At 42.6% G+C, this 24,801-nt stretch overlaps 1 protein-coding gene across 1 annotated transcript in view; it reads right to left on the minus strand.

The window, feature by feature from the left end:
* Positions 1–9,081: 9,081 nt before the first annotated feature.
* Positions 9,082–24,801, minus strand: part of LOC143929581 (vomeronasal type-2 receptor 26-like) — a 40,217-nt gene continuing 24,497 nt past the window's right edge. The window contains exons 4-5 of the mRNA XM_077453461.1: positions 16,333–16,459; positions 9,082–10,101 (exon numbers count right to left, since the gene is read on the minus strand). Coding sequence (XP_077309587.1) covers positions 9,176–10,101; positions 16,333–16,459 — 1,053 coding nt within the window. The 3' untranslated portion in view covers positions 9,082–9,175. The remainder of the gene's footprint in view (positions 10,102–16,332; positions 16,460–24,801) is intronic.

Consider the following 24,801-nt stretch of genomic DNA (forward strand, 5'->3'; position numbering starts at 1 on the left):
GATGAATGGATGAAATGCCAAGAAACGCGTTGCGTGCCACTAGATGTCCAGAGATACCTGGTTTCATTATGTATTTTTATCCTCTTAAATATATTTTTTTGATATTGTATTGCATGCCATGAGCAGCATATTTCAATGTAAGTCAAGTTACTACCTATATATTTGATACAATGTTTTTCTTTGCAATAATAAATCATGTACTGTAATTTTATTTATTTATTGATATTGTCCTCATTTCTGACATGGTGGGCCTCCCTCAAAGTCCCAAGTACCTCTTTATTCTATATATAGGGATAGAGGCACGCCATGTGTGTCATGTGTGTGTGTCAGGTGACTTCCAATTCACTGTTCTAGTATAACTTGATGTATAGTACTTTACATGTTTCGTGGTGAAAGGCCGCTTCTTCAGGAGGAATTTACTAATTATCATTTTCAAAATAATAGTTCATCATAATAATCTTATATCAAATTAAAAATGGGGCTACCATCATCCTCAATGAAGTAATGTTTAAAGGGGAAAGCCGGGGACTGTCCCAATCATGTCCCTGGCGAAAAGGGGAAAAATGGACTATCTCGGTACCCACAAATTAACAAAGATTTTTGTAAAAAATATAACATTTTACTTATACAAATTCATTAAAAATGATATTGTACAGATTCATATATATGAATAAAAAGAATGGTTATATCGGTGCATTTGTACTTGTTGGTTCTAGGTAGCAATAAATTATCCCCAGTAGATGATGTGGAAACTGAATGTAGTATCTCTTGATGTATAATCCTTCACATGTTTCATGGTGAAAGATCGCTTCTTCAGGAGGAATTTACTTATCATTATCATTTGCAAAAAAAATAGATCATTGTAATAATCTTATATCAAATTAATTTGGAACATACAGAAAAAATATAACATAAAAAGGTGGAAAAAAACAGGATCTGAAAAGACACCATACAACTAGGGGGTTCTTTGGTCATTGTATTGCTTACCCAGAATAGCCAACAATCCACAGCAACAAGGCGGGGCACCAAAAGATATCCCGCTCCACTCCTTTCCCTTTCCAGTTAATTTTTCTGTTTCTCTTATTATTTATTTTTCCCTTGCCGTCCTGCATTACACAGAGAGAATTATTGGTACCATGTGAAGTATTAATACCTTTTATTTTGGGTAACTTTTAGATATGTGCGCTCCTGAGTGCCCCCCGCCCCCGTGTCCACGGTGGGGGGGGAATAATTTTTGGTGCCCCTGCCTTGTTACTGAGGATTGTTGGCTATCCCGAGTAAGCAATACGATAACCAACAAACCCCCTATTGATATGGTGTCTTTTCTGATCCTTTTTTTTTTGTTTAGTTTAGTTTTTGTTTTGTTTTTGTTGTTTTTGTCTGTATGTTTGATTGCATGGTGAATTTGATATAAGATTATTGTGATGATCTCATATTTTGTAAATGATAATAAATAAATTCCTCCTGAAGAAGCAGTCTTTCACCACGATGTAGAGGACTATACATCAAGCTATACTACATTTGGTATCCTCATCATCTATTGGGGATAATTTATCACTACCTAGAACCTACAAGTACAAATGCACCGATATAACTGTCATTTTTATTCATATATATATATATATATATGAACATGTAAAAATATACTTTTCAATTAATTTGTAGAAATAAAATGTTATATTTGTTATAAAAAATCTTTGCTAATTTGTGGGTACCGAGGTGCATTTTACTCTTTTCACCAGGGACAAGATTGGGGCAGTCCCTGGCTTTCCCCTTTAAACATAGGTGTATTTTAACCACTTGCCGACCAGCGCACGCCGATGTACGTCGACAGAATGGCACGGGCAGGCAAATGGGCGTACATGTACATCCCTTTAAATTTGCCGCCCTGCCATCGGGAGCGCGCCGCCGATGGCACGCTCCCGCGCTGGTTGGTACACCCGTGAGTCCGGTCGCGGGAACCGCGGACTCGATCACCACGGGCAACCCCGCGATCGTCTCACGGGACGGCCGAATGGAGAAGTGCCGTTGTAAACAACATTTCTCCATTCTGCCTAGCAACTAGTGACGCTGATCTCTGCTCCATGTGATTGGAGCAGAGATCAGTGTTCACTAAATGAAAGCCCAACCCCCCCACAGTTAGTAACACATCCCTAGGAACACTTAACCCCTACACTGCCACCCACTGGTTAACCCCTTCACTGCCAGTGTCATTTACACAGGAATCACTGCATTTATATAGCAGTGATTACTGTATAAATGACAATGGTCCCAAAAATGTGTCAAAAATGTCCGATGGGTCCCCCACAATGTCGCAGTCACAATAAAAATCGCTGATCGCCGCCATTACTAGTAAAAAAAATAATAAAAAATGATTAATAAAAATGCTATAAAACTATCCCTATTTTGTAAACGCTATAACTTTTGCGCAAACCAATCAATAATCGCTTATTGCGATTTTTTTACCAAAAATATGTAGAAGAATACGTATCGGCCTAAACTGAGGGAAAAAAATGTTTTTTTATATATTTTTGGGGGATATTTATTATTACAAAAAGTAAAAAATAATGCGTTTTTTTCAAAATTGTCGCTGTATTTTTGTTTATAGCGCAAAAAATAAAAACTGCAGGGGTGATCAAATACCACCAAAAGAAAGCTCTATTTGTGGGAAAAAAAGGACGTAGATTTTGTTTGGGAGCCACGTCGCACGACCGCGCAATTGTCAGTTAAAGCGACGCAGTGCCGAATCGCAAAAAGTGGTCTGGTCTTTGACCAGCAAATTGGTCCAGTCTGAAAGTGGTTAAATGATAGTGACAGAATATCAACCAAAATCTAGAAAAAACACAACACAAATGTTAAAGATTAAGTTTCAGTTCAGTGAGTAAAATAAGTATTTGATCCCCACGCAAAACATGACTTGATGAAGAAACCCTTGTTGGTAAGCACAGAGATGAGATGCTTCTTGTAGTTGGTGACCAGGTTTGCCCACATCTCAGGAGGGATTTTGTTCCACTCTTCTTTACAGATCTTCTCGAAATCCTTAAGGTTTCTTAGCTGATGCTTGGCAACTCAAAGTTTCAGCTCCCTCCATTCATTTTCTATGGGCGTAAGGTCTGGAGACTGGCTAGGCCACTCAGTGACCTTAATGTGCTTCTTCTTGAGCCACTCCTTTGTTGCCTTGGCCATGTGTTTTGGGTCATTGCCATGCTGGAAGACCCATCTTCAGTGTGCTGGCTGAGGGAAGAAGGTTCTCACTCAAGATTTTTACAATACATGGCCCCATCCATTGGCCCCTCAATGCAGCAAAGTTGACCTGTACGTATGGCAGAGAAATAGCCCCAAAGCATCATGTTTCCACCTTTGTGCTTGACTGTAGGGAAAGTGATCTTAGGGTCATAGCCCACATTCTTCTTGCTCCAAACTGTATTTTTCTCACTGTATTTTACAATTTTACATTTCATACACATATTACATACATTTCATGCATGTTTAACCACTTGAGACCCGCGCTATAGCCGAATGGCGGCTACAGCGCGGACCTCCTTTGTTGGGACTACGTCTATTGACGTCGTCCCGTGCACGAGCGGCCTGCGCGCCCCCTGAGGGGCACGCGCGGCGCACTCTGTGATCGGCGAGTCTATAAGACTCGCCTGATCACTGATCCGAGCAAGGGGTCGATCCCGACCCCCTTACCAAGTGATCAGCTGTCAGCCAATGACAGCTGATCATGTGATAAAACGGAGCCGGTAATCGGCTATTATTTCTCCTCGCGCTGACAGCGTGAGGAGAAAAAAAAGAGCCGATCACGGCCAGCCCTGCCAGTGCCCACCTGCCCCCTGCCAGTGCCACCTCATTAAAAAATAAGTGCCCCCCGTCAGTGCCACCCAGCAGTGCCCACAGTGCCACCCATCAGTGCCCACAGTGCCACCCATCAGTGCCCACAATCTGCCTCAACAACGGTGCTGCACCCCAGTGCCACATATCCATGCCCATCAGTGTCAGCTACCAGTGCCCATCAGTGCCGCCCATCAGTGCCCAGCAGTGCCACCTATCAGAGCCACCTATCAGTGCCACCTATCAGTGCCCATCAGTCCCATCTATCAGTGGTACCTATCAGTGCCCACTTAGTGCCACCCATCCGTGCCACCCATCCGTGCCATCTTATCTGTGCCCATCTTTGCCCATCAGTGCCGCCTTATCTGTGCCCATCAGTACTGCCTTATCTGTGCCTATCGGTGCCACCTTATCTGTGCCTATTAGTGCCGCCTTAACTTTGCCTATCAGTGCCCACCAATGCAGCCTATCAGTGCCGCCTCATCAGCGCACTTCAATGAAGGAGAAAAATGACCTGTTTGCAAAATTTTATAACAAACTATTAAACATGATTTTTATTTTATTTATTTTTTGCATTTTTTTTGTTTGTTTAGCAAAATATAAAACTCCCAGCTGTAATTAAATACCACCAAAAGAAAGCTCTATTTGTGGGAAAAAAATGATAAAAATTTCATTTGTGTACAGTGTTGTATGACCGCGTAATTGTCATTCAAAGTGCATCAGCGCTGAAAGCTGAAAATTGGTCTGGGCAGGAGGGGGGTTTAAGTGCCCAGTAAGCAAGTGGTTAAAAAGTTTACAAATACCAAAAAAGATGAAAGAAAAGGAAAACATTTTGGAATAGGATTTTAAAAACTTTTTTTTTGTTTCTAAATGAAGATGGAGGATAAGAATGTGAGAATTGTGGAAACAAGACAAGATTGAGCCAAGGATATTATTGGGTGAGAGTCAAAAGACAATTGTGTGTTCCTATGGCACCAGAATACAGGCTGTCCCAAAAGTCGCAATATATAGGGAAAATGGGAAATATTTATTACAAAATTTTAGAAAATATGTTGGCCACCGCTTTCTAAATAAGTTTATATATTTTTTTTCAAATATTAGGAACTAAAGCACTTTAAAAGGTACAAAATATTTATTTTGCATAAACTATTTCACCACTAAGATTAATTTTCAAGCAGACACGGAGTTAACTTGAAACTGGCTATCGATGTTCTTTACATTTATTCTTGTGTATTCTTTTGAGGCTGTAAGATATTCAATGATAAGTGAAATCTCACCAGGTTGCATGGAAAATAATCATAGGTTTGAATGCTGAAATAAATTTAATTACAGGTAAAAGAAAGTCACAAGAGAAAGCAGTTGAATTTCTAAGAGGTCTTTCAAGTTCATGTTGCTTTCAAGTTCCCTTAGGGATTATTGACTGAACAATGATTTTTAGTATCTGTAGACTGACAGAGACAAGTTAACATATTAAATCTCATCATTCAATGTAACATTTTATTGTTAGATCCAGCTAAATAAATTAATTTATAGTGCATTCACTTCTTAATAGAGATATCAAATAATGTAGAAGCCCTTGAAACCAGTTTTATTTTAACATTATTTTGAAAAAAAAAAAAATGTAATGTAATAATTGTATAAAAAATATATATATTACTATTAGTAGTGTTAATAATAATAATAATAATAATAAGAAGAAGAAGAAGAAGAAGAAGAAGAAGGTTATTATTATTATATTTCCTTTTTTTATTTTATAACATTTTACTGAAATTTTTTAAATACATAACAGAGAAAAGATCAACAGTTGCGGACACAGCCGCTTGTTACAAGCAGAGCCGTCTTTAAGGCAGGGCAAAAGGGGCAGCTGCCCTGGGCACCTGTCATTGTTGTGGGGCCCAAAGTAGCTCCCTTATACTTGCCAACTATCCTAGTTTAAATTTCCTTGTGCCTTGAAGTTTAAGGCCGCGTACACACGGGCGGACTGTTCGCCCAACCTTGTCCGCTGAACAGTGTTTGGGCGGACAGTCCGCCCGTGTGTGGGCTTTCAGCGGACAGTTTCAGCGGACAGTTGGACGGACAAAGTCTTTCGGAAATTCCGAAAAACTGTCCGCTGAAACTGTGTTTGAGCGAACAGTCCGCCCGTGTGTAGGCCACTTTCGAAATGAGCAAACTGTTCCCGCTCGGAAAGTCCGCCCATTTCGAGCGCGTGTACAGGTAGGCGGGGCCCGGGAAGGAGACGTCGCGGGCTCCGCCGCCTGGAATGGGCTTAAAGGGGAACCCCAACGCCGAAAAAAATCGGCGTGGGGGTTCCCCCAAAGTCCACACCAGACCCTTGTCCGAGCACGCTACCCGGCCGGCCAGGAAAGGGGGGCGAGCGAGCGCGCCCCCCCTCCTGAGCCGTACCAGGCCGCGTGCCCTCAACATGGGGGGTGCCTTGGGGAAGGGGGGGCCGCGCGGCCCCCCCCACCCCAAAGCACCTTGTCCCCATGTTGATGAGGACAAGGGCCTCTTCCCGACAACCCTGGCCGTTGGTTGTCGGGGTCTGCGGGCGGGGGGCTTATCGGAATCCGGGAGCCCCCTTTAATAAGGGGGCCCCCGGATACCGGCCCCCCACCCTATGTGAATGAGTATGGGGTACAATGTACCCCTACCCATTCACCTGTGAAATAAAGTACAAAAAAAAAACACAACACAGGGAAAAAATATTTTATTGCACAGCTCCGGGGGTCTTCCGTCTTCGGGGGTCTTGTCCCCCTCTTCGGTTCTTCTGCCGGGCCACCGCGCCTTCTTATAGCTCTTTTACAGGCGGTGGCCCGGTCTTCTGCCGCCGCTGCCTTCCGTTCTTCTGTCGCCGCCTTCGGTTCTTCTGCCGGGCCACCGCGCCTTCTTGTAGCTCTTTTACAGGCGGTGGCCCGGTCTTCTGTCGCCGCTGTCGCCGCCGCCGCCGCCGCCTTCCGTTCTTGTTCTTCTTGTTCTTCTTCTTCTTCTTCTCCTGGAGATGTTGACTCGACGAGCTCTCCGGCCGGAATGCCAGGGACACGCTCCGCTGCCACTTATATAGTGACAATGGGGCGGTGTCACATGGTATATGTCACATGGGTTGGTCACATATTTTTTATTTTTTTTTATTATAATAGTTACAATAATTGGTGACTATTAAGTAGATTATAGAAAAAAGAAAGACAACAGGCATACAGAAGATTTCCTTTTCATATAAAAATTGCTCTTCCCAATCCAAGCATGAAGGGGTTAATCAACTATAACTGGAGATGTAGCGTGTTATTTTATTTATTTTATTTATTGCTTCCTTATTATTATTATTTGAATTTGTTACTTTTATCTAGACTTTATGTTAGACATGACCAGTTAGTTTCGTTTCCGAATTAAAATTCGGACAAATTTTTTTTTTAGAAATTTGGATGGCTCAGAATTTTCTGAAAATACAATAGTAACACATTTAAATGAATCCGAAATAACAAAAAAAAAAAAAAATTCAGAACTTAATTTGAATTTATTCGAATCATTTTAGAATCAATTTCAAACAGTTTTCAAATTAGAATAGTTTTTTGATTTGTTTTCTAATTTACAAAGAAAATAAAATAGAATGGAAAATAAAATTCTATTTTGTTCTGCTTTACTCTTTATATAATATCATATTCTTTTATTTTCTGTTATATTCTTTTATATTATATATATTATATTATTCTTTTATATTATATTTTTTTCTAATCTATTCCTTTATTTTTATATTTTATTTTTATTATTTATTTATTTTATATATATATATATATATATATATATATATATATATATATATATATATATATATATATATATATATATATATATATATATATATATATATATATATATATATATATATAATAAATACATAATAAAAATAAAATATAAAAATAAAGGAATAGATTAGAAAAAAATATATAATATAAAAGAATATAACAGAAAATAAAAGAATATGATATAATGTAAAGAGTAAAACAGAACAAAATAGAATAGAAGATAAAAGAACAGAATAGAATAGCATAGAATAGAAACACATAGAAGAGAATAGAATAAAAAAAAGAACAGAATACAATAAAAAGAATATAACCATCTTCTGAACTTATTTAAATTAATCCGAAATTACAAAAAAAAAAAATTCAGAACTTAATTTGAATTTGAATTGATTCGAATAATTTTAGAATCAATTTCAAACAGTTTTCAAATTAGAATACTTTTTTTGATTTGTTTTCCAATTTACGAAGAAAATAAAATAGAATGGAAAATAAAAATAAAATAATAAATAATAAATATATATATATATATAAAAATAATAAATAAATAATAAAAATAAAATATAAAAATAAAGGAATAGATTAGAAAAAAATATATAATATAAAAGAATATAACAGAAAATAAAAGAATATGATATTATATAAAGAGTAAAACAGAACAAAATAGAATAGAAAATAAAAGAACAGAATAGAATAGCATAGAATAGAAACACATAGAAGAGAATAGAAGAAAAAAGAATAGAATAGAATAAAAAGAATATAACCATCTTCTGAACTTTGAATGGAATAAATTTGAATAGAAATGAATAGAATAAAATTGAAGAGAATAGAAAATAAAATAATAGAGTTGAAAAGAATAGAATAAACAACTAGAAAATAATAGAATAGAAAATTAAATGATAGAAAAGAAAAGAATATAGCAGAAAATAAAAAAATAGAATATAATAGAGTAAAACAGAACAAAATAAAAGAAAAAAGAATATAACCATCTTCTGAACTTTGAATTTTGAATGGAATAAATTTGAATTTGAATAGAAAAGAATAGAAAATAATAGAATAGAGTTGAAAAGAATAGAAGAGAATAAACAAATAGAAAATAATAGAATAGAAAATAAAATTATAGAATAGAAAATAATAGAATAAAAAAATTGAAAAGAAAAGAATGGAAATATATAATAACAATATAACTGTTTTCCGAAATTCTAATTTCAATATTAAATAGAATAAAAAAGAATAGAATATAATAGAAAATAAAAGAATAGAATAGAAAATAAAAGAATAGCATATAAAAACAATAGAATAGAATGGAATAGGAAGATTATAACCATCATCCAAAATTCTAATTTCAAATGCAATTTGATTTGAATTCGAATGGAATTCGAATTCAATTGGAATTCGAATTGATTCAAATTCAGAAAATTTAAATTGATTGCAATACGAATAAATGAAAGGAATTCTTAAAATTAATAAAACAAATTTAACAAATTTATGTAAATAACGAATCGAAACAAAACGAAATGAAACGTATTTTTACGTTCTGCACATGTCTACTTTATGGTGATGCCAAATGCTGATTTTCTCTCCAGCAAATATATTTTATTATCAAGTTTTGGGCGGCATAAAAATATGTAACATTTTGGAAAGAATATACAACCTAACAGTCCAACATTAGAGACCAGTATGGCGAATATCTCCACAGCCACCGTGTATTTCCCTTTGGTGCTCAGATAGGCCGGGATCATGGCAATCCAGACACTGCAGAACACCAGCATGCTGAAGGTGATGTATTTGGCTTCATTATAACTGTCCGGTAATGTCCTGGCAAAAAAAGCTATAATAAAACTGACAGCAGCCAGGATCCCCATATATCCCAGGACAGAGTAGAACCCGATAACTGACCCTTCATTACACTGAATGATGATCTTCTCCTGGTAGGAGTGTGTGTCCAATTCCGGGAAGGGAGGAGAGATGGACAACCAACTAACACAGATTATAACCTGAACAGAGGTACAAAGGAAGACCACGGATTTGGGAAAGCTTCCCCCAACCAGTTTTCTGAACACACTTCCGGGTGTGGTGGCTTTAAAAGCGATGCAAACCAGGAACGTCTTGGCCAACACACAAGAGATCGCCACCGTGAAGAGGATTCCAAATGATATTTGGCGCAGTTGGCAGGTTAGGTCCACAGGCTGACCCAGGAAGAGGAACACACAGAGGAATCCCAAAAAGATGGAGGCCAGAAGAACAAAGCTGAGGCTTTTATTATTGGCTTTTACAACCGGCGTGTGATGGAAAAAAATAAAAACTGCAAATATCAAAACGGTTTTCACACAGCACAGGCCAGTCACCGATATCACCACCACCGTTACTGTTTCATTTTCATAGGAGAGAAAGTCTTCTAGTTTAGGGATACAAAAGTTCTTCATTTCATTTGGCCACTCAAGATCTGAGCATGTGTAGCATTTTTCACTATCTGAAAAACAAATAAGTAAAAAACAAACTTGCAATAGTGTGGTTTAAATGCTACATCATTTTTGATGTGAGATTCACATTTTCATGCACATTTTTTCAGAACTTTTGCTGTTGCATTAGACCAGCCTCTTGGTTAGTGAGAAGAATGTTCCTTACATTGGTGATCAGTGAGAAGAACGTTCCTTACATTGGTGATCAGTGAGAAGAACGTTCCTTACATTGGTGGTCAGTGAGAAGAATGTTCCTTACATTAGTGATCAGTGGGAAGAATGTTCCTTACATTGGTGATCAGTGAGAAGAATGTTCCTTACATTGGTGATCAGTGAGAAGAATGTTCCTTACATTGGTGATCAGTGAGAAGAATGTTCCTTACATTGGTGATCAGTGAGAAGAATGTTCCTTACATTGGTGATCAGTGAGAAGAATGTTCCTTACATTGGTGATCAGTGAGAAGAATGTTCCTTACATTGGTGATCAGTGGGAAGAATGGTCCTTACATTGGTGATCAGTGAGAAGAATGTTCCTTACATTGGTGATCAGTGAGAAGAATGTTCCTTACATTGGTGATCAGTGAGAAGAATGTTCCTTACATTGGTGATCAGTGAGAAGAATGGTCCTTACATTGGTGATCAGTGAGAAGAATGTTCCTTACATTGGTGATCAGTGGGAAGAATGTTCCTTACATTGGTGATCAGTGAGAAGAATGTTCCTTACATTGGTGATCAGAGGGAAGAATGTCCCTTACATTGGTGATCAGTGAGAAGAATGTTCCTTACATTGGTGATCAGTGAGAAGAATGTTCCTTACATTGGTGATCAGTGAGAAGAATGTTCCTTACATTGGTGATCAGTGAGAAGAATGTTCCTTACATTGGTGATCAGAGGGAAGAATGTCCCTTACATTGGTGATCAGTGAGAAGAATGTTCCTTACATTGGTGATCAGAGGGAAGAATGTCCCTTACATTGGTGATCAGTGAGAAGAATGTTCCTTACATTGGTGATCAGTGAGAAGAATGTTCCTTACATTGGTGATCAGTGGGAAGAATGTTCCTTACATTGGTGGTCAGTGGGAAGAATGTTCCTTACACTTGAGGTCATTGGAAAGAATTATCTCTGGAGGAACCCTAGGGGTCCGTGGAACCGTGGTCGGAAAACTCTGCATTAGATGTAAAGGTTTGTTGACTTGTCATTAACTAGTCATCACCTGTTGAACATCAGCCACATGATACATTTCAACAGAGCTTTTAACCATCCTACACTTCATCACAAACTAAAAAAGAAAGATTTGGCCTTAAGTATTTTCTCTTCTCAACAATTTAGGCTAGCCATACACGGGTCGAATTTCAAAAGAATTTTCTTGTGAAAAACAGAAATTTTGTGCGTTTTGTGATCCGATGGCGCCACCATTGATTTCGAAACTCGGCCAACCAAGCCTTCAATTTCACCTCATGTTGTTACAGAAAATAATTGTTGTGGCTGGGAATCTTTTATTTCTGGGATTTTTTTTTTACATTTTTTACATTTCTCGCACGATTCTTCCACCATCAATTAGAAGATCGTTTGTTTTTCACAAAATTTCCATCATGCTCAATTACTCAAATTCGATGGCCGCATGGAAATTGGCTGTTTCTGCAGCCCACTAATGGTGGAAAATTCGAAAGAAAATACTTAGATAAGATGTTCGAATGAAAATTCTTCAGAAATTCGGCCCATGTATGGCCTGCCTTACACTAGCAAAAGTATGACTGTTTCAGAATGTCAACAATGGAAGAAACACAGGTGCCAGGCGCTAACACCTCAACAAGTGTGTGACGGAACCGATCCCACACTCCGATTGAGTGCTTCCATCAGTATATCCCGCTTCCTCCAATCTGACTTCAATCAGATATTCCAACCGCCTACAAGCCCAAAACAAGACGACACTTGCTTAGCTGCTCAACATGGTCTCCTTTAGTAGAACCAAAATGACAAGTATTTATAATACAGTAGAAGGGGAGCCCCCCCCCCCCGATCATTTATTCTAACAATACAAATGTAGCCAGAAACAGAATTAACCTGAGCTAATGATCTAAATCAACACTCAGACTAGTTGACTGAGGGATAAGACTTTTCAGCTCCTAGCTCACTAACAATTCAACAAACATTACTATAAACATCAACACAGGGTTAATTAGCCCAAACAAAAATGTGTGGAATACTATTACAAGCCAGACTAGACTCATTTACATTATACAAGCCAACAGACAGGTGGCTGGAGTTCATGACATTAGCATCTGACAGTGTGTGTCCCAACAGCATGAGACAACACACATTATATATACATATATATAGCATTGAATCTGACTAGCACAGATTATAACGGCGTTCTCATTCACCCTGTGCCACTTAAAATCCAGGGCCCATAATCAGTCAGCAAGAGGCTCGCATTCAGTCCTCTCAAAAAGCCTGTGTCCCGGCTAGGTCTGTCACATATCTCCCCTTTCGGAAGGAGACTAACACAGGAGGAGACCCCAGACGGGTTGACTCCGAAGTTAGTCAGGGGTTCCAGTCCTCTAATGTTGGTATCCACACAGTACCCCAAACAAATTGTCCCAAACAGAGTATTCCTCACCCAGCCAACCTCTGCCTCTCTCAGAGAACATGCCTGATGCTGGGGAGAGGTGTGGACCGCCCCTTCTTCCTGGAGGCCTTTCAGCCACTGGAGAGAAGACAGGGTGGTTGGGCTCAGTCCACCATGCTGTTGGGCATCTGGGCCAACTGCCCAGAATCCCCGGGGTATACAGGTGGAGACTGAAGTCCCATCCACCTTTACAGGAAATCTGTCCTCTGTTTGTTGTGGGCAGAGGCCAGCAGCGCTCTGTTCCGTTGCCAGCAGTTCAGCGGGGTGTAGGAGCTTCTCTACATCATCTGCTCCAGCTAACTGTTGGGGAGAGAGGCTGACTACCCCAGCTTCCTGGAACTCTGCAGTTGTTGCTGGTGCTGGGCAGAGTTTGATAGCACTCTGCCCTGTTGCCAGCTCTTCTGCTGGGGGCTCCACATCATCCGCTTCGGCTAACTTTTGGGGCAAGAGGCTGGATTCCTCCATTCCCAAACTGTGTAGCTGCCATTGGGGAGGTGAGCTGGCTGCTTCCCTTTCCGTTCACTCATCTGACTGCTGGAATGACATGTCTGTGGCACTGTCTCCCAGGTGCACAGATCTTTGCTGGGAGGAAAGACAGCTTTCTCCACCCTGGCCAACGGTTGAGGAGGGACAAACAACACCTTCTCTCCCTTCTCCCCTGTATCTGCTGCTGGGAAGTGATCGCTACCTTCTCACCCGGAGCCTCTGGAACTGCCATAGGTGTGGGGCAGAGGTCTTCGGCCTTCTGGCCGGTGACCAGCGCTTCATCTGGGGAAGTTCCTTGCAACTCCACAGATACTGCTGTTGGTGCTGGGCAGAGCACAGTGAAGTTTGGCATAATACCAGCTCTTCTGCTGGAGGCTCATCAGGTTCTTTTTCCTCAGCATAAAAGTCTATCAAATCCCCTGTCACTGCAACTGGTGTCTGGGGATAGAGTTTCACCATCTCCTGTCCATGGAACCCAGAAGATGCTATCGGTGCTGAGCAGTGGTTAGCAGAACTTGGCCCTGTTGTCAGCACTTCAGGTTTGGGGACAACAATCTCCGGAGTTTCCACTGCTGATTCTCTGGCATGCTGCTGAACGTGTTCTAGCAGTTTTCTGTATGCCCTTTCCAGATGCTGTTCCTTCCTTAACAAATGGTCCAGATCAGGTTTAAGCTCTGAGACCCCTGCAAGACCGAGCATAGCCTCTCTATATTCTCGCAGGTCCTCAAGGGTAGTTTCCCCTTTATTGCCAAACACAAATCGATCTGTAAGGCTCTCACACAGCAATCCAGGGCCTCCTAAGTCATATCCCTCCGGAGAGTATTCTGTTGTCTCCCCTAAATATCCCTGCTCTGTGTGCGATTGCAGAGCCCAATAATGATTGTCCAGCTCTATCTCCTGCTGGACCAGCCTGTCCAACTCAGTCACCCATTGCTCCTGGGGCTGCTCTCCCAGGAATGCTATCCGCAATGCCTATTGGTCACTGGCCCATTGCTCTTCGTTTGGAAAGCACTTGCCTTGTTTTATACCAGCGAGCTGGAGGGCTCCAATCCAGAGCTCCACCCAAATCCGCTGCCTGAGCTCCAGGTATTCATCCTCAGACACAGTCCTGGTGTATGCTGAAAGGACGATCCACAGAACCCCCCAGGAACTCTGATGCCAGGTCCATATCTCCGCTGGGGTGACTTAAGTCTGCTATCCTGATCTTGGATTCCAGTGGAGGTTTGGATGTCTCAGACTGCAGGAAGTAACCCACTGCTTGCCACCAATGTGACGGAACCGATCCCACACTCCGATTGAGTGCTGCCGTCAGTATATCCCGCTTCCTCCAATCTGACTTCAATCAGATATTCCAACTGCTTCCACCCCAAAAAAAGACGACACTTGCTTAGCTGCTCAACATGGACTCCTTTATTAGAACCAAAATGACAAGTATTTATAATACAGTAGAAGGGGAGTTTCCCCCCCCCCCCGATCATTTATTCTAACAATACAACTGTAGCCAGAAACAGAATTAACCTTAGCTAATTATCTAAATCAACACTCAGACTAGTTGACTGAGGGATAAGACTTTTCGGCTCCTAGCTCACTAACAATTGAATAAACATTACCATAAACATCAACACAGGGTTAATTAGTCCAAACAACAATGTGTGGAATACGATTACAAGTCAGACTAGACTCATTTACATTATACAATCCAACAGACAGGTGGCTGGAGTTCATGACATTAGCATCTGACAGTGTGTGTCCCAACAGCATGAGACAGCACACATTATATATACATATATACAGAATTAAATCTGACTAGCACAGATTATAATGGGGTTCTCATTCACCCTGTGCCCCTTAAAATCCAGGGCCCATAATCAGTCGGCAAGAGGCTCACATTCAGTCCTCTCAAGAAGCCTGTGTCCCAGCTAGGTCTGTCACAAAGTGCATAATCATCAACTTCATTCTACTATCAATCCACTGGAGTGCAGTGGCAGCCCGTCCATTGGGGCGCACAGGCCCCGCGCTCCCTCTCCATCCTTCCGGCCCCTTAATCTACATGCAAAGCACCGGGCGCATGGATTCCAATGCGAGGGGTGTTTTTTGAAGCACATGCTTAGAACCAGAGGCTCTAATAGGCTTCAAAATAGGGTCGGCTTGGGGCACAGCGCATTACTCCAAAAGTCCACCCAGTTGTGTGAGAATAACGAATGAATATTCGCTATTCTCACACTGATCCTCCTCCCGGCCAATCTGGAAGCAGGTCATGAGCTGGTTTTGCATTACCATACACAACTATGGGAATATAAAACTCAATTAAGGCAGGTCAATTGCAGATCAGAAAGAGGTCAACCGCCGTTCCAATGCTCCTGTCAGTGTATTCCGAATGACCCCCAGAAGACTCTCAAAGTGGTGTCAATCTGAGGCCACCAACACAAGCTCAAAGCTCAGGGCAGCCATCAAAATTTTTTGGGCCCCTTACACAGCTTTAGACCTGCCCCCGTCCCCACGAGCCTGACCACCATTTCCCAGGGCTTGCCCACAAGCCATCCTACCGAATCCGTACACCAGCCACCTCACTAGTATGCACTTAGCCCCTCCTCACACCTGTATATTTATCAGCCCCCCCCACACACCTGTATATTTGCCAGCCCCCTCACACCTGTTTATATGTCAGCCCCACCCCCCACCTGTATGTATGCCAGCTCCCCCCCTTTCCTTCACAGCCCCTACTTGTAAAGAAGGTCTTTCTACCTAGTCCCAGCACATTTTCACAAAGACATGTTGCTGAGAAGCATAGTACAAGCAGATCACATGAGGGGTGCATATGCACATAATTGCCAGAGGTGGCAGTAAAGGGCTTGATGTCTGAGCTCAATGCCACAGAGAGCAGCAGGCACTGTGAAATTGTTTCTGTAGAGCACCGCATGGCTCCCCTTCACCTGTCCTGCCTTCTTCTGGCCCTGTGGGCCTCTCAGGCCCCTGGGCCCCTTACAGTTGTAACAGCTGTACCCACCTGATGGCGGCCCTGCCAAAGCTAATTTGTTTTATACAATCAATTGTAGTGATGAGTAGAAAAATATCCCACTTGTGAAGCATCTTTATAAAATCACCAAGAATATTCTATAAATATACCGGAGATGTTGGACATTTCACCATCTGAACAGGGTGCACAGGCATAGCAGCAGAAGCTCTGAATTCCAGACTTTGGCATCTTTCTACTACCCGGCAGACATGTTTCCGAACACTGAGATCTTGGAATCTGGTGAAGAAATCATTATATATATACACAACAAGATATAATCACAAAAATGTTTTATTTATCATAAGACTATTTTAAAAACAATAAAGGTACACAGTATGTAGCGCAGAACCATTGGTGAAGTTGGTTATTCTCCTGGCCGTGCGTGCACACAGGCAGGCATACGGCATTTCCTCTCTCTTCTGGCTCAAAGGAACAGTCTAGGGGTGTCCTTTTAGGGTTTCTTTTGTAAAAGTGAACTTGGATGGGGTACAGGGAGAATGAGATACCCCACAGCTGGTGAACTGCACATTTTGAGGACTCTTCTCTCTCTCTTCCTCAGCTGCACAAAAATACCCTACAGAATTTCTAATGCTGACAGTTGACTAGGACCTTTCTCCCAAGAAAGGCCAAAAGCTGCACACAGTCACTAACTTCCACCCCCAGGGATATTTATTCACAAAGCCACAGGATCATTTGTTGCCTCCTCCATATATCCAACGGGTGCTCTCCAGTGAGGGAGATATGGACTCACACTACAATAGGACAGCTGGACAATTTTCCCCACAACTTCCTTCTTATACTCTCCAGTGAGCTACTCCAGACCCAAGTGATCTCCAGGAGTAGGCTTTGCAAAAATTCCCCCCCCCCCCAGCTGAAACTGAAGCTGGGACCCTGATGCCTTCTAGGTGGCACCTCCAATAATCATGCCCCAGGGGCAGAGCCCCTGCACATAGATCTCCTCCAGCAGTACTGGACTCAGGAACTCTCTCCTGTTGCCTCAGGCTATTTATGGGCTCTCCCACCAAGAACTGGGTACACCTCCCCAGGGACTGGCTGGATTTCCTTAAATATTCAGGATGCATTGTCTGCTCTTCCTCATACTATAGTCCTAGAATCCTCTAGAATACAGTTGCAAGCAATCAGAGCAGCAGCCTGAGATTCACCGAGATTCACCGAGCAGACCTGAACAATCAATCCCTGACCTGAACAATCAACTCCTGCTCCACCGATCACAGAGGAGCTGACTAAATTTACTTAAAAGCCTACACTGTTAAATTACCAGTAACCAAAACATAGAAAAAATGTTTTATTGCCCTAACCGGTTCCCGACCAGCGCACGCTGATGTACGTCGGCAGAATGACACGGGCAGGCATACTGGCATACAGGTATGTCCAATCTTCAATGCCGCCCTGCCGTGCCGGTCGGGACCCCCGTGAGTCTGGTCGCGGGTCCCGCGGACTCGATCGCCGTGGGCATACCCACGATCGTCTCACGGGACGGCTGAATGGAGGAAATGCAGTGTAAACAGCATTTCTCCATTCTGCCTAGCAACTAGTGACGCTGATCTCTGCTCCATGTGATTGGAGCAGGGATCAGTGTTCACTAAATGAAAGCCCAACCCCCCCCCACAGTTAGTAACACACCCCTAGGAACACTTAACCCCTTCACTGCCAGTGTCATTTACACAGGAATAAACGATCAAAAACAGCGCATCAAAGGGACTAGTAGATTGATGTGAAAAAGACTTTAAAATGTCATTTATTAAATGTAAAAAATAAAACACAGACATCTGATCCCTGCAGGATCTCAAACACATAAAAAACACCAATCATAAAACGGACAGATGTTTGATAATGAAAAGCTCCTCAGATCTCTCAATTATAACTTTGGAAAGGTCAAAACCAAAGACCAATGTGCACAGCTTTCGAATGCCTAATGAATGCAATCAATCATCTGAAAGAACCCAAAAAGTCAGTGTAAACGAATGGAACAACGTTCCTAGGGACACTCACTTCATAGGTGTTCAATGGGCTGCAGAGCTGATGAGTCCAGTCTGATGACCGAGGGGGAGGTGTTTATTTCAGCTCCATCTGAACCGAGTCCGTCAGACTATCCGATCGTGTGTGGGCTGCAACGGACTTTTGATTCGCCAAAGTCTGACGGACTTTAGAAATGAAGCATGCTTCAAATTTTCCCGAAGGAACTCCGCCGGACTCGGTCCCCTTCGAAAACTCCGCTCGTGTGTATGCTACTCCGACGGACTAAAACCGACGCTAGGGCAGCTATTGGCTACTGGCTATGAACTTCCTTATTCGAGTCGGGTCGTACGTCATCCCGTTCGACTCCGTCGGAGTTTGGTGTGATTGTGTGTGGCCAAGTCCGTTCGGTCGAAAAGTCCGCCAGAACTCTGTCGGAACTCCGCCAGAACTCCGTCGGAAGTCTGTCAGACTTTTTCCCTCGAAAAGTCCGCCCGTGTGTACGGGGCTTTTGAAAGCCTGAAGGCGGTGCTTGGTTTTCGGGGCCTCGTACGCGGCTAGGCTCCCAAAAAGTCCCACATATGTGGTATCCCCGTACTTAGGAGAAGCAGCAGAATTTATATCCTTTAATATCCCCATGGAAACCCACACAGGCACAGGGAGAACATACAAGCTCCAGGCGGGTGGTGGCGTGGTTGGGAATCGAACCAGCGTCCTGCTTGCTGCTAGGTGAGAGTGCTAACCACTACACCACTGTGTCAACCATATGTTTCAATCCACATTTCCTATTAGATGTTTTCTAACAGTTCTTTCACTGACACAGACCCCTGTCTAATAAGGTTTTAACTGCAGGAGGCTTAGTGACACATTAGGGGTTAACCTGAGAGACTTCGACAGTCCCCGCCCCTACACACTACCCGATGCCTTTATCTTTCTGGTTGCTGTATGCCGCTCCAGCTTTGACAAAGCGCAGGAGCGCGAAACATGTAAGCAGGAGAGTCGGCATAGCAACCTTCCCCTTCACAGCCTTCCACGTGACAAGCCTCTCATGTGATCCACAGCCGCTCGGACAAGCGGCACTGCAGGCAGTGCAGCGTTCTCCAAGCTGCCTATGTGTACAGCTGATATCATCTGGTGACTAAGCTTGATCCTTACCACCTAGTGTGCAGCATTACACCTCTGCCTCCAAGCCGAACGCTTCAGATGGAGCTGAAATAAACACCTCCCCCTCGGTCATCAGACTGGACTCATCAGCTCTGCAGCCCATTGAACACCTATGAAGTGAGTGTCCCTAGGAACGTTGTTCCATTCGTTTACACTGACTTTTTGGGTTCTTTCAGATGATTGATTGCATTCATTAGGCATTCGAAAGCTGTGCACATTGGTCTTTGGTTTTGACCTTTCCAAAGTTATAATTGAGAGATCTGAGGAGCTTTTCATTATCAAACATCTGTCCGTTTTATGATTGGTGTTTTTTATGTGTTTGAGATCCTGCAGGGATCAGATGTCTGTGTTTTATTTTTTACATTTAATAAATGACATTTTAAAGTCTTTTTCACATCAATCTACTAGTCCCTTTGATGCGCTGTTTTTGATCGTTTTTTCTGCTGCATCCATTTTTTGCCAAGTCCATAATGGGTTAACAGCCGCACATTGAGACCATCTACAGGACATTTATTTAAATAAACAAACATCCCACGAGATAGTCAAACGCTCTTAAAGAGACCATTCATTTGTGCGCCAACTTTATCTTGTTTTGATTTACACAGGAATCACTGCATTTATATAGCACTGATTGCTGTATAAATAACAATGGTCCCAAAAATGTGTCAAAAATGTCCGATGTGTCAACAAAAAGTGGTCTGGTCTTTGGCCAGCAAAATGGTCCGGTCTGTAAGTGGTTAATCGAACTGCAATGGACCATAGATACATGGTGTTATCATAATCCCAAAATAATTATGAGGATACGGGATACCTTTTATTTGCTAACTTAAGTTATTAACCACTTTCAGATCGGACCATTTTGCTGGTAAATGACCAGAGGTCTTTTTACACTTTGGCACTGCGCTGGTAATTGCGCGGTCATGCAATGTTGTACCCAAACAAAATTTGCATCCTTTTCTTCCCACAAATAGAGATTTCTTTTAAAGGTATTTGACTGACTCTGCGATTTTTATTTTTTGCGATATAAATGTAAAAAGACTGCAAATTTTGAAAAAAAATGATATTTTCTACTTTTTGTTATTAGAAAAATCCAATAAACTCAATTTTAGTCATACATTTAGGTCAAAATGTATTCAGCCACATGTCTTTGGTAAAAAAAAGTCAATAACCGTATATTTATTGGTTTGCGCAAAAGTTGTCACATCTACAAACTAAGGTACGTTTTCTGGAATTTACGCAGCTTTTAGTTTACGACTGCCTATCTCATTTCTTGAGGTGCTAAAATGGCAGGGCAGTACAAAACCCCCCAAATGACCCCATTTTGGAAAGTAGACCCCCTAAGGAAATTGATAAGTGGCATGTTGAGCCCATTGAATATTTTATTTTTTTGCCTCAAGCGATTGAATAATGACAAAATTTTTTTTTTTTTTTTTTTTTTACACAAAGTTGTCATTAAATGATATATTGCTCACACATGCTATGGGCATATGTGAAATGACACCCCAAAATAAATTCTGCTGCTTCTCCTGAGTACGGGGATACCACATATGTGGTACTTTTTGGGAGCCTAGCCGCGTACGGGGCCCCGAAAACCAAGCACCGCCTTCAGGCTTTCTAAGGGCGTAAATTTTTGATTTCACTTCTCACTACCTATTACAGTTTTGAAGGCCATAAAATGCCAAGATGGCACAAAACCCCCACAAATGACCCCATTTTAGAAAGTAGACACCCCAAGCTATTTGCTGAGAGGCATGTTGAGTCCATGGAATATTTTATATTTTGCCACAAGTTGCAGGAAAATTACAAACTTTTTTTTTTTTTACACAAAGTTGTCACTAAATGATATATTGCTCACACATGCCATGGGCATATGTGAAATGACACCCCAAAATAAATTCTGCTGCTTCTCCTGAGTACGGGGATACCACATATGTGGGACTTTTTGGGAGCCTAGCCGCGTACGAGGTCCCGAAAACCAAGCACCGCCTTCAGGCTTTCAAAAGCCCCGTACAAACGGGCGGACTTTTCGAGGGAAAAAGTCTGACAGACTTCCGACGGAGTTCTGGCGGAGTTCCGACAGAGTTCTGGCGGACTTTTCGACCGAACGGACTTGGCCACACACAATCACACCAAACTCCGACGGAGTCGAACGGGATGACGTACGACCCGACTCGAATAAGGAAGTTCATAGCCAGTAGCCAATAGCTGCCCTAGCGTCGGTTTTAGTCCGTCGGAGTAGCATACACACGAGCGGAGTTTTCGAAGGGGACCGAGTCCGGCGGAGTTCCTTTGGGAAAATTTGAAGCATGCTTCATTTCTAAAGTCCGTCAGACTTTGGCGAATCAAAAGTCCGTTGCAGCCCACACACGATCGGATAGTCTGACGGACTCGGTCCTTCGGACTTTGGATGTTGAAAAGTCCACTCGTGTGTACGGGGCATAAGGGCGTTACAGTTTTGAAGGCCATAAAATGCCAAGATGGCACAAACCCCCCCCCCCAAATGACCCCATTTTGGAAAGTAGACACCCCTAAATTTACGGGTACACTAGTGAGACTAGGTAATAAATGGCGGGTGCCCTGAAACTATAAAAAAATAACTAACCAACCAGCGTCACCTGTAACAGTTATATGGTGATCACTGGTGAAAGGGTTAACTAGGGGGCAATCAGGGGGCTTTATGCGGTAGTATATGGGGGTCCCTGGCGCTATAAAAAGCTGCGGCGAACCTAAATACCTACCTGCCTAACTAGCGTCACCTGTGACACTAATACAGCGATCCGAAAAACGATTGCTTATTAGGCTGGGTTCACACTGGAGCGATGCGGGAACGCCACGAATCCGCGGCGGGTTCCCGCATCGCATGCCTCCCGGCGGCAGTTCACACTGCCCTATGCGAACTGCTGGGAGTGTCAGTGAAATGTTAATGACACCCCCAGATCAGTTCGCATATCGCAGTGCGATCTGCAAACTCGGATCGCATGGTGTGAACACCCATGCAATCCGATTCTGCTGCGGACCAAAAAAAGGGTCCCGTGCGAGTTTGCAGCGGGCGCGGCGGGTGCAACGCAAATTCAGCCATACTATCTGTATGGCTGAAATCGAATCGCACAGAGATCGGATGTGATTTGCACTGGAGTGCGGTGCGAATCACATCCGTTCTCATAAACCGCTGCAATGTGAACCCAGCCTTAGTGACACTGGCGACGGGGGGTGATCACGGGGTTAAACCTTTATTGGGGGGGTTAGGGGGGTACCTTAGAACTAAAGGGGGCTAACCCTAACTGCCCTAACAGTTATTAGTCACAAATGACACCCGCCGGGTGATCAGGGGGTTAAACCTTTATTAGGTAATAAATGGCGGGTGCCCTGAAACTATAAAAAAATAACTAACCAACCAGCGTCACCTGTAACAGTTATATGGTGATCACTGGTGAAAGGGTTAACTAGGGGGCAATCAGGGGGCTTTATGCGGTAGTATATGGGGGTCCCTGGCGCTATAAAAAGCTGCGGCGAACCTAAATACCTACCTGCCTAACTAGCGTCACCTGTGACACTAATACGGCGATCAGAAAAACGATCGCTTATTAGGCTGGGTTCACACTGGAGCGATGCGGGAACGCCACGAATCCGCGGCGGGTTCCCGCATCGCATGCCTCCCGGCGGCAGTTCACACTGCCCTATGCGAACTGCTGGGAGTGTCAGTGAAATGTTAATGACACCCCCAGATCAGTTCGCATATCGCAGTGCGATCTGCAAACTCGGATCACATGGTGTGAACACCCATGCGATCCGATTCTGCTGCGGACCAGAAAAAGGGTCCCATGCGAATTTGCGGCGGGTGCGGCAGGTGCGGCGAATGGCTGAACTCGAATCGCAGAGATCGGATGTGATTTGCACTGCAGCGCGGTGCGAATCACATCCGTTCTCATAAACCGCTGCAATGTGAACCCAGCCTTAGTGACACTGGTGGCGGGGGGTGATCACGGGGTTAAACCTTTATTGGGGGGGTTAGGGGGGTACATTAGAACTAAAGGGGGCTAACCCTAACTGCCCTAACAGTTATTACAGTCACAAATGACACCAATGCAAAAAAAAAAAAATGCATTGGTGTCACTGTGACTGGGGGGGCAGGGGTAATTGGGGGGGTGATCGGGGGGTAAAGGGGGGGTGTGAGTGTGCCTGGCATGTTCTACTGTGAAGTGTCGTGTTGGTGCAACTCACCGATCCTCTCTCCTCGGTGCCGGAACGAAAAATACCGACACGGAGGAGAGATTACATCACTTCCTCTCCTGTGTTTACATTACAGGAGAGGAAGTGATGTCACGAAGGATTTCCATTCGTCGGGAGCGATCGTGAGGGGGTGGCCATAAATGAATGGCCGCCCCCTCATCCCGGATCGCTCCCGTACGAATACCGACCGCCGCAGGCACCGGGCGGGGGCCCGATCGCGGGAAGGCAGGGACGTACATGTACGCCCATATGCCTGCCCGTGCCATGCTGTTGACGTACATCGTCGTGCGGCGGTCGGGAAGTGGTTAAAGATGTAAACTTCCTGCTCAAAATTTGCTACGGCCTAAAGATAACTGTAAAAGAGGAAATAAAGAACACGGCCTGACCAATAGGGGTTGACAATACTGAATAACAGTATTTTTACAAAGAAAATGTAATAACTCAACTTAGCTAATGAAAGCTTAACCACTTCAGCCCTGGAAGATTTTACCCCCTTCCTGACCAGAGCCTTTTTTGCGATACAGCACTGCGTTGATTTAGCTGACAGTTGTGCGGTCGTGCGACGTTGAATTTGCGTCCTTTTTTTCCCCACAAATAGAGCTTTCTTTTGGTGGTATTTGATCACCTCTGGGGTTTTTATTTTTTACGCTATAAACAAAGAAAAGGCGTCAATTTAAAAAAAAATATATATTTTTTACTTTATGCTATAATAAATATCTCCCAAAAATATATATAAAAAAAAAAATTTCTTCCAGTTTAGGCCAATATGTATTCTTCTACATATTTTTGTTAAAAAAAAAATCACAATAAGTGTATATTGATTGGTTTGTGCAAAAGTTATAGCGTCTACAAAATAGGGGATATTTTTATTTTTATTAAATTTTTTACTAGTAATGGTGGCGATCTGTGATTTTTAACTGGACTGCGACATTGCGGCGGACACATCGGACAATTTTGACACTATTTCGGGACCAGTGACATTTATACAGTGAACAGAGCTACAAATAGCCACTGATTACTGTATAACTGACACTGGCAGGGAAGGGGTTAAACATTAGGGGGCGATCAAGGGGTTAAGTGTGTCCTAGGGAGGTGTTCTAACTGTAGGGTGGATGGGCTCACTACAACATGACAGAGATCACTGCTCCCGATCACTAGGAGCAGTAGATCGCTGCCATGTTGCTAGGCAGAACAGGGAAATGCTCCCC

The sequence above is a fragment of the Lithobates pipiens genome, unplaced genomic scaffold (genome assembly GCF_037356315.1).
Source record: "Lithobates pipiens isolate NorthernLeopardFrog02 unplaced genomic scaffold, aLitPip1_a1.2 Scaffold_24, whole genome shotgun sequence".
Classification (NCBI taxonomy): Eukaryota; Metazoa; Chordata; class Amphibia; order Anura; family Ranidae; genus Lithobates; species Lithobates pipiens.